This window comes from Suricata suricatta, chromosome 10, assembly GCF_006229205.1.
Source record: "Suricata suricatta isolate VVHF042 chromosome 10, meerkat_22Aug2017_6uvM2_HiC, whole genome shotgun sequence".
NCBI lineage: Eukaryota > Metazoa > Chordata > Mammalia > Carnivora > Herpestidae > Suricata > Suricata suricatta.
In genome coordinates, this window is record NC_043709.1 from 56,225,734 (window position 1) to 56,240,477 (window position 14,744).

Here is a 14,744-nt window from a genome sequence, read left to right on the forward strand (position 1 = left end):
CCATGTGGCTGTACCTGGCGGCCCTCGTGGGCCTGTACTACCTCCTGCGCTGGTACCGGGAGAGGCAGGTGGTGAGCAACCTCCGAGACAAGTATGTCTTCATTACGGGCTGTGACTCGGGCTTCGGGAACCTGCTGGCCAGGCAGCTGGACCTGCGAGGCTTGAGGGTGCTGGCTGCGTGTCTGACGGAGAAGGGGGCCGCGCAGCTGAGAGACCAGACGTCAGACAGGCTGGAGACGGTGATCCTGGACGTCACCAAGACGGAGAGCATCTCTGCGGCCACCCAGTGGGTGAAGGAGCGTGTGGGGGACAGAGGTACTGCCCAGGATTCCTGTTTGTGCCTCTTTGTTGCTTCTCTCTGTGCAAGGGAGACCTCTCTTCTGCTAACTGGGAAGATTCCCAGGATGTTTTGATCTTCAAGGCCTCGAGCTTTGGAGTTTCCTGAGCAGAAGGCCTGGAGTGCCTGAGTCTGAGCCAGGGTTAAATGAGCCCAGCCTGAGTTTAAGGCCTAAGAATAGTCCGGAGTAGGTGTTGGGCCATTGAGGCTTGCTGTGGGGCCATGTAGGACTGGGCCAGGCTAGACCCAGGCTCCTGATCTCAGCAGGTACACATTTTCTTGTTGGTTCCTTCCCACAGGCCCTCTGCAGGGCTTTAAGATCAGCCCCACTTATGAGGACACTGAGGCTTATGAGGGAGCTGAAGGGACTTTGGTCAAATATGGGTGAGGGGTCCTGTTCTTTCCCCTCTATTATGCTGCCTGCCCTTTTCAAGAAAGAAGATACCATTGATGTCTTTTTTGTGATTAAAAATGTAAAACATGATCATTGGATACAACATAGAAGAGGATAAAGATAAAAGGACATTTTCCAAATGTCAGTTTCCAAAGTCAGTTACATAGTTATGTATCCTATGATCAGCATTTTCATTGTCAAATCTTTTCTTCTTTTTTTTTTAATGTTTTATTTATTTTTGATACAGAGAGAGACAGAGCATGAGAGGGGAAAGGGCAGAGAGAGGACACAGAACCGGAAGCAGGCTCCAGGCTCTGAGCTAGCTATCAGCACAGAACCTGAAGCGGGGCTCGAACCCACGAACGTTGAGATCTGACCTGAGCCGAAGTCGGAGGCTTAACCGACTGAGCCACCCAGGCGCCCCTTTTCTTTCTTTTTTAAAAATATTTTTAAATATTTTTTAGAGTGTGCACAAGTGGGGGAGGGGCAGAGAGAGAGAGAGAGAGAGAGAATCCAAAGCAGGGTCCACACTGTGAGCACAGAGCCCAGTGCAGGGCTCAGTCTTACAAATCATGAGATCATGACCTCAGCTGAAATCAAGAGTCAGATGCTTAACCGACTGAGCCACCCAGGTGCCCTTGGGTACACTCTTGACAAAGATGGGCTTATAGCCTCCTGTACGCCAGTCACTGAAGAGCAGCAAGATGAGAAGGAACGTCCCTGCAGTCTAATAGCTCAGTGTGCACGCAAACCTTGATGCCCTGTAGTCACTTCATTCATACATCCTCTCTTGTACTCTTTTCCTTTATACATGTAGACGTTGTTGATGTGGTAAAAAAAGAAAAAAGTGGATTGGAGGGTGACTTGGAACCACAGTTGTGTCTCACTTGGGCACACAATGTTGCTCTCTCCCTACACTGTAACCAGGACTCTGGGGCCTGGTGAATAATGCTGGCATCTCCATTCCCATGGCACCCAGTGAGTGGCTGATCAGGCAGGACTTCATGAAGATACTCGACGTGAACCTATTGGGGTTGATAGAGGTGACCCTGAGCCTGCTGCCTCTAGTGAGGAAGGCAAGGGGCCGTGTGGTCAACATCTCCAGCATCATGGGCCAGCTGTCCATTCTGGGTGGGGGCTACTGCATCTCCAAGTATGGCGTCGAGGCCTTCTCGGACTCCCTCAGGTATGGGACTGGGACAGAGACCATCCTTCAGTCTTCCTGCTTCTGTGTTTCTGGGGAAGATTTTCCAGGGGGGGGGTCATTTGCTCACAGCCTTAGAGACTCTTTCTTCCAGATTCCTCTCTCTTGCTTTGGGCCAGGAATTCATTGGGAAGCACCTTTCCATGTTCTGGGCATTGGGATGAGCCCCAAGCCTGCAGAGTTGGTTTCACCTATGGTTGCCCTGAAGGAAGGCCCATGGTTGGGAAATGTCTGAGGCAGAATTGGACCTGAGATCATTTGGCTACAGAGCTCATGTCCATAATTCCTATAATATTCAGATTCAGGAGGTCCTCGACATGGAGGTCCAGGATTTGACTCAGTTCAACAGATACTTTTTGACACTTCTGTGAGTGCACAACAAATGGGTCCGTGGACAACAAGACTAGGTCCCTGACCTACAATGTCTGACAGCTGAGAAAGGGGCAAAAGAGACACAAATGACGTGACCATCTATCATGATGGTTGTGCCTAACTTAGGTAGCTATGGTGGTGGTAGTGGCCAGTGGAACAACGGGAGGGTCCTGGAGAAGGGCTTGAGCTGAGGATTGAAGAAGTGAACTTGGACACCTGGCAAAGTAGGGTCAGAAGGCCACTGGTTCTGTCCAGTGTCCCCCTCCCACAGAATGGACATGGCCCGGGTGAGTTAATGTCCCTTGCCACTGAAGATACCTGCGACAGGGATGGAGATGTGGATGGCAACCACCAGCCTGATCCATCAACCTTAGGTGTCAACTCACAGACCCTGGCTGAAAGGACATGTCTGTAATTCGGATCATAACAGAGGACAAGAAACAAACCAGTTGTTGAGTTGTCTTGAAACCTTGATGTCCATTGATTATTTTTGCCTTAAAATAAAATTGATAAGTTTATCTAGGTCCAGTTATTGGAACTGTGGCCTTGGGGAGTGGTGGGATATGAATCCACAAGAGAAGGAGTCAAGTGCCTTCATTGAGATTGTGGGGATGGGGTTTTAATAATGGAGTTAGATTACCCTTCTTTTCATAGAAGTGGGGGGGCTAATGTTTCTTTCCCAAAATTTATCTTTTTTTAAAAAAGTTTATTTATTTTGAGAGACTGGAGAGCAGAGGAGGGACAGAGAAAGAGGGAGAGAAAGAATCCCAGGCAGGCTCCATGCTGTCAGCATGGAGCCCAGTGTGGGGCTCAAACCCACAAACTATGAGGTCATGACCTGAACCGAAGCCAAGAGTCAGACTCCCAACCAACTGAGCCACCCAGGCGCCTCTCTTTTCTAGGACTTATCAAAAAACATGGTGTCACAGGAAGACCCAAGGATTGATAGACAAGGAGAAGTTGTTGAGGCACTGGCAGGCTCCAGTCCCTTTCCTGGGGACGTCAGCCTGTCCCCTGAACAGCAACCTCTCTGCAGCCCTCTTCGTCCCTCCATTAGAATTATGCCCCCATCTGCAGCCATCCCCATGTTCCCCAGCCCAGATCCGCTTTCTCACATCCTACAGTGGAGGACAGTAAGAGTCATTTCTGGACTCCAGTCTTTTGTTTTCTGCTAACCTTTGTTGAGCATCTACTGTATACTGGTCAGGAGTTCCCTTAATTACCCAGCACTTCCTGAGACTGAATCTCTACATCTCCACCATTCTGATGATGTTCTGAGTATGGATTGAATAGAGAAAGCATTGTACAAAGTGATATAGATTCCTGGGCTGAGGACAAATTGGTGCTTGGAGCTGCCTCATCAGGTGTCTTAATTTTCCTGCTTCTGTTTCAAACTGAGGCTCTGGAGACTTTAGGGGGACCTGATACTGTAGAATATCAGTGTTCTTGGTGAAAACAGAAAGCAAGGTCAGATACTGCAGTGTCCTTCATGCTTCCCCTGTAATAGGGGCTGGAAATGGCCTGGAGGAGCTGAAGGCCCCTCTCTGCTGAAGGTACTAGTGAACAGAGGTGTGTGTGGAGTTCAACTACCAGCCTGACCTGTCAGCCTCAGCTGCCCACTCAGCAGGGAGACCTGTCATCTGAGAGTGGGGCATTTCTAGCCCGAGGGAAAGAGCCCTTCTGTGTGGTCCTGCAGCCCTCCACTGCATGACCTGCTTTTTGGGGGGTTTGGGAGTTTGAACCCAGGAGAGTATTGCCTTGACCATCAGTCAGCAGAGAGGCCCATGACATGGTAGTTCAGGACTGGTCCTGTGTTGGAGCAGTTCCAAGTCATCCCTTTCTAAATCCAGAGACAACCCCTAGATGTCACCTGCCTTCTAAAGGATTGGGATACTCCTGGGGCTTGAGCCCTTGAGTGATCTTGTCTGGCTTCCCCTAGCCAAAATCTCCCTGTTTACTTACTGGGAGGCAGAGTTAAGAGATACCTCCCAGACTGAGTGTATGTGTTGTGCCTTGGTCTTGGTATGCCATAGGTGAGGTTTGCCTCCACCACTTCCCACCTCTGTCCCACACTGGGTTAGATCAGCACCTCAGAGATTGTGGCCTTGATCCAACCTCTCACTCCCACCACCCTTGTTATAGAATGACCAACCGCTCTGGTCTTTCTTGAGATGTCACCTGCTTTATTTGATTCTGGAGCTTACCAACCTCGGTAGATAACATAAAACATAAAGTTACATCCTTGTCTCTTCACCCTAGAAAATTTGTGGCCCCATTTCTGTCAGACCCTTTAAACAAGGAAGGTTTGGGTGTTGGCCCCAGTCCCTTGGGATGAGTTGATGACCAGGTTCATCTTGGGGAATGGTGAATCTAGAGGTTTATTCAAGAGCCACCATAGACCCCAACATCCTTCTGTCCCTGCATCCTATGCTCCTCTGTCTCATCTCCTTCTTTCTTTTTCTTTACTGGCTTCCCTCCTAACTTTTGTGAGTTCTTTGCCCCATTTCCTGGAAGCTCTCCCTCCCCTCCAAGTCCTGACCTTGAGACTTTTCCAAGTCTCTTATTCCAGTCTTCTCCACTTCTCCCGTGTGCCATTCCTTCTTGGAGCCAAGGACTTGGCCCCAGGCCATTTCTGCAGTTGCCCAGGGAACTCATTACCTGACCTTATCATCTGGCTGGACCCCATCTCAATGATGTTCATGTCAGAACTCTCTCTTCTCCTGCCTCTGAATTCTCTTACCACTTGTGGTTCTACCTGTTATCAGCCCCAGTATGTTAAAATCCCCCTGATTCCTGGTCTTCCCTACCTCTGTACATCCAATTAGCTACTGCATCAGTTGACTTCCTAATCCCTTCCTTCCACTGTTACACATCCCCTCCAGGCGTCTCAGCTCACCAGACCACCTAGTGCGAGCCTAGCCCTCGAAGTAGAAGGAAATGCCCACTGGAGGCCCAGCCCTAGGGAAGCTGATGTGTCCATTTGTCCAGTCACCAAGTGAGGGTCAGAGCTGGGCCCGCCTGGAGTGCAGTGCGGGCTCCTCACTGGTGACCTGAGGATCACCTCCCAAGAATGTGGGCCTGGGGCCCCTCTGTCTTTCTGCTTTCAGAAACAGCGTCCCTGGCAAATTAAATATAGAGAACAAACTGAGGGTTGCTAGAGAGCTGGTGGGTAGGGGATGGGCTAGATGGGTGATGGGCACTAAGGAGGGCATGAGCTCTGGGTGTTATATGTAAGTGATAAATCATTGGGTTCTATTCTGGAAACCAATACTACACTGTCTGTTAACTAACTTGAATTTTAAAAAAAGAAATTAAAAAGAGGAAAAAAAAAAAAAAGGCCACCTCTGTGCAGGAGGGCCCTCCTGCCTCTGGGCTCAGGACAATGGAGGCACATCCACCCTGGGGAAAACCCTTTGTTTTCCTTCCTCTCTTATAAAGGAGATTCACCTAAGGGCAGAGAATTCCAAAGAGCTAATAATTTGAAACTCATTTCTTTTGGGGCTGGAGGGGCACAAAACCAATTTTGTGTTTTACATTAATGAATATGTCTTAATTTTTTTCCCCTGAAAATAAAAATGAGGTTTATTTACAGGTCTGAACTCCTGGCAAATGATTTTGGTCCCTGGACCAGAGATGGGAGATTGCCAAGGATGCTCTGGTGGTAGTGTTCCCTTCCTAAGGGGGGAAAAAAAAAAAGAACATCTCAAAGCATTCATGCTATTCGTTTATGTGACTGTTATGCCAAGAGACACAGAGACCAACCGAAACCACTGAAGCCAGATTAAGGGAGTTTTTATTATCGGCCAGGACCGCACAGAGTTAACACAGAACTCTACATGTGCGGCCCCCAGAGTCCAAGGACTCAGGGGTTTTTTATATGAGCAAGCAGGCAAGCAGGCAGTACAGAACAGAACTGAGTGGTTATTGCATAAAGGCTACAAAGTGTTAAAGAGAGCGCCCTTATCCTGGTTGTAGGAAAACACTTGTTATTTTGAAGGCAGAGTTTAGGGTTTAGGGGAGTTTGAAGGGAATGACCATTATCTCAAGGACAAAGCATGCAAACTGTGTCATGAACAACCATTAGCAGGGGACATTAACCGTTGTCTTCTTACTTGTTTTTTTTCTTGCACCTGAGGATAGTCACGCAGCCCTCCAGTGTAGGCCCAGAAGGTAAACTCTGGGTCCAGATGGAAGGACTGAGTCTAAATTCACGTGCAACATGACAACATCCCTCACAACCTTATAACATGAGACCACTTAATCAGACTGCATGTTTGGGTGCTAACATATACGAGAGATAAAGAAGTAAAAAATGTATTAAAAACCACGCCACATAGGGTTCGGGGCTCAGTTCTTTGGGTACGAACCCAACTGAGCAGTGCCGGCAGGAATAAAGTTGCTTCCTGGAAAGAAAAGCCTCGGTGTCATGACTTCTTGCTAAACTCGCTGGGCTGAGTCCTCTTTCTCCCCCAGAGCCTGCTCAGACCACCCAGGTGAGCTGCCTCTCCAGCATCAACATCACCAATGGGGTCTTTCCCATCCTTGGCAGCTACATCCATCAGGACTGGGGGAGAGCTAGGGACAGCCACTAGGACTGTCTGAGCTCACAAAGCTTCAGGTTGGACTTGAATTTCTTGCATCTAGGCTAATTGGTATGGTGATGCATCCACCTATAGAAATTATAAAGTGGCTCATCCAGGAACCCTGTGTCTGTTGCCAGTGGTGGAAGGGAGGAGAGCTCTTCTCAGTGGCTTTCAGCAGACTGCCGGCGGGGCTCAGAGAACCAGCCTCTCCCACTGTCTCCTGAGCCCAATACTTCTTGGCCATCAGCTTCCCTTGCCCTATGGCAGCTATCACGGATCTCTCCTTTATGTATCGATGGTTTAAGAACTGCAATCTGGTCCGCAACCTCTCAGACAAGTATGTCTTCATCACGGGCTGTGACTCGGGCTTCGGGAACCTGCTGGCCAGGCAGCTGGTTGATCGGGGCATGCGGGTGCTGGCTGCTTGCTTCACTGAGGAAGGGGCCCAGAAGCTTCAGCAGGATACCTCTTACCGGCTGCAGACCACCCTTTTGGATGTCACCAAGACCGAGAGTATAAAGGCAGCAGCCCAGTGGGTGAGGGACCAAGTGGGTGAACAAGGTGGGGCAATTTGCATTCTTTGACCTTCTCAATTTATTCTTCTTTCTCCTCCAGGCATCTGACGGTGATCAGGGACAGTATTGCTCAGATGTGGTGGGAGAGGTGACGTAGAGAAAGGGGCTGGGGCTCTGACTCAGTGGGATTGGAAACTGTTGTGTAGTTTGGTCTGTTCACATGAAAGGGGTGATTTCCCAAGAAAGTTTTTTCTGCTAGAGACTCAGAAGGATGGGGAGAGGTTGCCAGAGGATGTGGGAGAACAGAAGATGTGTTCTGTATGTCCAAACCTCTTAAAGATGGAGTTGCCTCTCTGGGGCTTAGGTAGTCCTAACCATCAGCTCCAAGAGAAATGTAAGCACGTTTCTTACTGGGATTGGGCTGGGGGAGAGGGGAGAGGGAACAGGACATTTGCTTTCCTTGATTGTGTCAAGCTAGAAGAAGGGAGGGGAGAGAGAAATCTGTCCTCTTCCTCACATCATGGGGGATGTTAGGTTGACCTCAAGGTAAGCGATGACATCAGAGTGACCGCTCCTATTGGGAAAGGAGGCTGTGGGCTGGCTGGGCTGGACCAGGACTACATGCAGACCTGCCCAGGAAGCTTCCTGCATGCAGGGCATGGGCACAGGAGCAGGAGAAACAGGGTGGCTCTGTTGTGGAACAGCAGCCTGGGGGAAGTCCTGGCTCCTAAAGGAACTAGTCTGGGGGCTGGAGAGCCCTGGGGCTGCCAAACAGTAACTCCCTGCTTTATTTTTCTCCTTAGCGTTTGCCATTATCTAATATACCATATGTTTTACTTATCTTTCTTTTTATTGTCTGTTCACCCTGCTAGGATAAAGGTTCCTGGGATGGGGCTGAGGGCAGGGCTTTTTGCCTCTTTTCTTTACTATATATCTTTAGTACGGAATAGTGTCTGGCATCTAGTAAGGTGCTCAATAAATTTTTGTTGAATGAGCTAATTAATGAATAATTCAGAGAGTCGGTCTCTTTTCTCAATAGGTTGCCTTGCCCTACATTCAGCTGTGACCACTGTGTTAATGAGTCACTGGGTATATTAGTTTCCTGTTATAACAAATTAACACAAACATGTAGTGGCTTAAAACAATATAAATTTATTATCTTATAGTTCCGGAGGTCAGAATTCCAAAATCGGTCTCACTGAGCTAAAATCAAGGTGTCAGTAGAGCTGTGTTCCTTCTGGAGGCTCAAGGAGAGGACCCATTTCATTGCCTCTTCCAGCTTCTAGAGGTTGCCAGCATTTCTTAGCTCATGACCCTCTTCCTTTGTCTTCAAGACCAACAACGTGGGACCAAGTCCTTTTCACACATCTATCTCTCTGGTTGTTTTTCGCCTCCTTCCACTTAAAAAATCCCTGTGACTGTATTGGGTTTACCAGGCTAATCCAGGATAATCACCCCCATTTTAAGGTCAGTTGATAAGCAATTTGAATTCTATCTGCCATCTTCATTCCTTCTTCCCATGTAATCTTCTCCTATATTAATAGGTTCTAAGGATTTGTATGGGACATCTTTGGGGAGCCATTTTCTGCCTACCCTGTCGGGCAACATTCTTGGTCTAAGAAGCACTGGGCAAGTGGGGGAGGGCAGGGGTTCTGACATGCTTTCTTGTGGCCCCTGAGAGTCCCTGGACATGACAGGTTGGCACAGCCCTAAAGCTATTCACACTGCTCTAATGGTTCTCTAGTTGCTCTTTACAGGAAAAAATAAAAGAAGGCTGTCCTAGTTGCCGGTAGGCAGAGCTGTCTACCAGGATGATCACAGGTAGTGGAGAGTGTGTGTCCCTTTTCCTTGGACAGCACTTGGGTTTTATAGTCTTTGGGTCTCAAGAGCCTCATTTCCTCCTCTGTAAGACAAGAGACCTCCTCTGGCTGGGGAGTTTTAGTCCTGCCAGCCCGCTGGTCTCCTGGGGTCTTATTAATTGAAGGAAGACAGGAAGATACAGTGGGGAATGGTGTATGCATGGACCTGACATAGGAGGAGGGTGGACCAAGCATGGTGTTTACATCCTGACCAGCCACTGGAAGAGGGTGCAGTTGTGCTTGGAGGAGTGTCTTGGGGCTGCAGGAGTGAAGGTGGGCTGGGAGGATGAGGAGAGGGGAAGGCAAGGCACCTGAGCCGTAGGGTTTGTGGAATCTTTGAATGAATGAGCTGGAAGGTGTACTTAGGAATCATTTAGAGACTTTCCCAATGTGTTTTTAGAATCAAACATCCTCCTCCAAGTGGAATTTCACTTGGAAGCTCTACCTGTAAAACAAATAAAAGTTGAGCCTCCTTTGCATCTCCTGAGCAGTCCTGGGGTTCAGCCTGGCAGGGTCTCAGGATTGCAACCCCCAGGCTGGAAGCAACTGTCCTGACCCAGTCGATGAAGGACCTGAGGTCCAGAGAGAGGAAGTGACTTGCCCAAGGCTGGAGGTAGAAACAAGACTGGAACTTAAGGGTTCCAGTGTGGGTTCCTGCAGAGTTGAATAACAATTCTTAGCCTTATTTCTTTCCATTTGTACCAACTCAACTCAAATTAAATATTTGGAAGAGAGCCCTTATTACTTTTCATGATTGTTTTTTTTAATGTGTTACATATTTATGAACATTATTTATTTCCTCTCTGGTTTGCGAGCTCCTTGAGGGACAAAATCTATCTTGTTCATTTTATTTCTCCAGCACCTTCCTCTATAACTGACAGAGAATAGATATATGAATAGATAAATGGATGAATGTGTGAATGGATGAACTCATTTTGATAATGTGTGGAATGAAATTGGTTTCTTATACTTAGGTGAATAGAGAAGGGGAAGCATGACAAGGGCAGGACTTCAACCATTAATTCAAGAGAAAATTATATCTCTCTTCCCAGGGATAGTAGCTTAGGTGCTTTTAGCTAAAGCCTGGATTGTAGCTGGTACAGGGCCTCAGCTAGCACAGTGACAGACTGTGTGAATCAGAAACAGTGCCCCTTTGGGGAAAACTAGTAAAAGGCATATCTTCCTTTGGGCTATCATAACTCCCCACCCCAGGCCACCAGCCTGGCCATCTTGTGCCTTGTGCACCTGCTCAACCATCCTCAGAAGCCCTGGGCTGGTGGGTAGTGGACACGGATGATTTTCCAGAGATGCTAATAATTTCTATGTGGTTCTCTCTCCCTCCATCATGCCCCCAGGCCTCTGGGCCCTGGTGAACAATGCAGGTGTAGGCCTGCCCAGTGGCCCCAATGAATGGCTGACGAAGGAGGACTTTGTGAAGGTGATCAATGTGAACCTGGTGGGACTGATCGAAGTGACCCTCCACATGCTGCCCATGGTCAAAAAAGCCCGGGGCAGGGTTGTCAACATGTCCAGCTCTGGTGGTCGTGTGGCTGTCATTGGTGGTGGTTACTGTGTCTCCAAGTTTGGCGTTGAGGCCTTCTCTGACAGCATCAGGTGACTGGGCCCTGGTGCCAAACCACTCTGGGTGGGAGTCCTGGGGATTTCACCTCAGGGAGAGAGAGAGCTACGGAGAACAGCATTTGGGCAAGGGAGTTCTGGAGAGAGGGAGCTAACACAGTAGCAGGAGGAGGGTTAGTCCTCAGAAGGCCTTCCCCAAGGACCAGGAGAAAGGATGAGGAGAAAAGGTAGGGTGGTGACAGGAGGCTGTCTTCCTGCATTTCCCTGAGCTGTCTCAAAGTAAGTAAAACTATGTTTGGGCCTATGGGAGTAGAAAGGAGAGTCTTTCAAGCAGACAGAGAGGCCTGGAGGCAGATATGCCCATGAGAGGCTCTCACAGGAGGATTCAGGCCTTATCCAGAGTCCCTCACTCCCTTTGCCATGTGGGTGTTGGGTATGAGGCTAAGTGGGAGAACCTGGTAGGAGGCAGGGCTTTGGTCTAGATTCTCTGTTGACTTTCTTCCTGCTGGGTTTGCCTAATGCAAACTGTTTGGACAAGGGCTGAGGCCCTTATTTGCATGAAGGCAATGCTTGGCCTGGCACGGGGCGGGGGGGGGGGCACCTCCAGGTTTCTTGGGAGATAAGCCCCTGTAGAGGGGTGACAAGTGACTGTGCCTGATGATCCTTTGTCATCGTAGTGCCCCAGACTGAGTCCAACTCTTCTTTCCCAGGCGTGAGCTCCACTACTTCGGGGTGAAAGTCAGCATCATTGAGCCAGGGAACTATCGAACATCCATCCTGGGCAAGGAAGGCATGGTGTCTCGAATGCGAAAGCTGTGGGAGCGGCTGCCTCAGGAGACCCGGGACAGCTATGGGGAGGACTACTTCCGCATATGTGAGTTCTCTGGGAGGGAGACGAGACTCTGAGAGGACCAGTGAGATCTTGGGGATCACTGACTCGTTTTCATTTCACAGATAATGGGATGGAGGCTCAGCGGGGTTAAGGACTCAAAGCCACACAACTAGTGGCAGGCTGGGACTTGAGAATAGAGGCCAATGGTGCAACTGCTCAGAACCAACTGCTCCTTTGCAGGGAGCAGGGTGTTGTGGGGATGCTGCCCAAGGATGCTCCCCACTCCTGGCACCTGTCTCCCGACATATTATTATGTAGGTGAACAGGTGAAAAGGCACTGGCATGAGTACAGAGAAGTTATTAAGAGCACAGCTGCTTCACTACAGTAGTTTTCTCTCTAAGAAACAAAAAGGGGTGAAAGGTACTTAAACTACACTAGCCTGCCTTCATCAACTGCTCACCAGGGTCTTGCATGGAGGAAGTGAATTCCTTGTCTTCCTAGACCATCCCCAAATTGGACCAGCTATTGCTCCTCTTGTTTTCAAGTCTTAATCCCTTATTGGGACACCTGACTTCTGGAGTCTTGGGGCTCTCATTGAAATATGAGTCCCAGTGACCTGCCCCCATCCCAGAATCCTGGGGCAAAGGCGTACATCAAGGCCAGTAAGTGTACCATGTGGCTTGTCTCCTATTTGTGTTGTGAGCTTTGACAGACTTGGACCACGCAGATGCCTCACACCCATCTTTTTTATTTATTTATTTTTTTTATGGACAGCTTTTTATTTTTTATTTTTTATAATAGTTTATTGTCAAATTAGTTTCCATGTAACACCCAGTGCTTCTCCCCACAAGTGCCCCCCACCATGACCATCACCCCTTCCCCCTCCCCTCCCCTTTCAGTCCATGGTTCGTCTCCAGTATTCAGTAGTCTCCCTTGACCTGTATCCCTCACTCTTCCCCACTCTCTTTCCCCCTTCTTCTCCCCATGGTCCCCTGCCAGGTCTCTCCTGTTAGACCTATGAATGCAAACATATGGTATCTATCCTTCTCTGCCTGACTTATTTCGCTTAGCATGACACCCTCAAGGTCCATCCACTTTCCTACAAATGGCCATATTTCATTCTTCCTCATTGCCATATAGTACTCCATTGTATATATATATATACCACATCTTCTTGATCCACTCATCAGGTGACGGGCATTTAGGCTCTTTCCATGATTTGGCTATTGTAGAAAGTGCTGCTATGAACATTGGGGTACTATGCTTCAGCACTTCTTTATCCCTTGGGTAAATCCCTAGCAGGGCTATTGCTGGGTCATAGGGGAGTTTTATTGATAGTTTTTTTTAGGAGTCTCCACACTGTTTTCCAGAGCGGCTGCACCAGTTTACATCCTCACACCCATCTTAATACCTGTGTGCACAATGCTAACAGAACAGCCCTTCACATTTGTTAGATTTACAATGTACCTATCTGTGCCTTAAATCATTTGAGCCCCACAATGGCCTAATGACCAAGGCAAGCAATCTCCACACCCAATGTGGAGCTTGAATTTACAACCCCAAGATCAAAAGTCTCATGCTCCACTAACAGAGCCAGCCAGGTGCCCCAGGGTTACTATTTTTTAATAACATTTTTTCCCCATGCATGACTTTGTAGAAATTTTGGGAACTCTAAGACCTGCATAGGAGAAAGAAAAAACAAACAAACAAACAAACCAAAAGACCTTCCAGTGACTAGGAATCCCACAAGCCAGAGAGTATTTTTACTTATTTTCTTCCAGTTTTTCCCATGCATTTATATATACTTGTTTTTTCTTCTGTCCTCCCTCACTGTCTACCCTGCTATCATTCATCTTTATTATTCTCTAGAGCAGATATTATTATTCCCATTTTATTGATGATGGAAGTTTAAGCTCAAAGTCACACAACCAATAAGTGGCAGAACTGGGCACAGTTCTTCTGATTGCAAGTAGGAATTCAACACACAGTTGTTGAATTCAGGAAGAGAAATAGGATTATTTATATGGTGTTCATGTAAGGGACAACCTGGAGGGTGTGGTAGATCTGCCTTAAATGTTGGCTCAGGGATCTTATGGAAAGGGAGCCTGAATAGAATTCAGAAGAAACCATCTTTTGTGAAGAGTAACAGGCTCTTTTCCGTCTCTTGTACCCTCAGATACTGAGAAGTTAAAAAACATGATGCAATTGGCAGAGCCAAGGATCAGTGAGGTCACCAACAGCATGGAGCATGCCATTGTTTCCCGGAGCCCCCGTATCCGCTACAACCCTGGCCTGGATGCCAAACTCCTCTACATCCCATTGGCTAAGTTGCCCACGCCTGTGACAGATTTCATCCTGAGTCGGTACCTTCCCAAGCCAGCAGACAGTGTCTGAGCTGGGGAAGTCCAGGGGTGGCTAGTGGAATGTGGGGGAGGGAGAGGGATGGGAAAAAGAACTGTAGGGTCGCATGAGGTGGTTATCAGGCAGTCAGGGGTTCACTTTGCTTGGCTGACACCCACTGCTGGAGAATTTTTGAATAACTTCTAGCTGAAGACAAGTGCCTCTTCCCACTTATTGGGGCCTCACAGAAAGCTTCAGGTACAAAGACCTGAAGCATGGCCCCAAGAACATCTGTTACCCGTTAAGGATATGGCTTTTTCTGGACCTGGTAATGTCAAGGGGAGGAAAACGAGTTCCTGCTGAATCATGAGACTCTCTCAGTTATCATCACCACTGTGAAATATTGCAGGATAATCTAGCGCACGGAAACATCTCACCCACTTTCCTATTGAATCTCTCAATATGCATTAACCTCATTCTCACAACCCATTATTTGAAGTATGTAGTAGGGCAGACGAGGAGTGCAAGATAATATCAGGTAAAAGTGTATATTTTCTCTCTATATAAATTTCTCTGTTCATCGATGATTGGGATTCACATAAAATAACATTCATTTATTTAATCATCACTGGTTAATTTTCAAATATTTATTGGATGCGTATAAGATACCAGGCACTATATAAGTGCTGGAAGGATGTAGAGATGATTAAATCATGGTCTTGGTTTTTT

The 14,744-nt window shown here is 47.9% G+C and overlaps 1 protein-coding gene across 1 annotated transcript; it reads left to right on the forward strand.

Annotated features, from left to right (window-relative positions):
- Nucleotides 1–7,150: 7,150 nt before the first annotated feature.
- On the forward strand, nt 7,151–14,744 carry SDR9C7 (short chain dehydrogenase/reductase family 9C member 7). Its single transcript, XM_029955698.1, has 4 exons — nt 7,151–7,451; nt 10,620–10,878; nt 11,553–11,716; nt 13,852–14,744. The coding sequence occupies exons 1-4, from the start codon at nt 7,151–7,153 to the stop codon at nt 14,067–14,069; spliced, it is 942 nt and encodes a 313-aa protein (XP_029811558.1). The 3' UTR covers nt 14,070–14,744.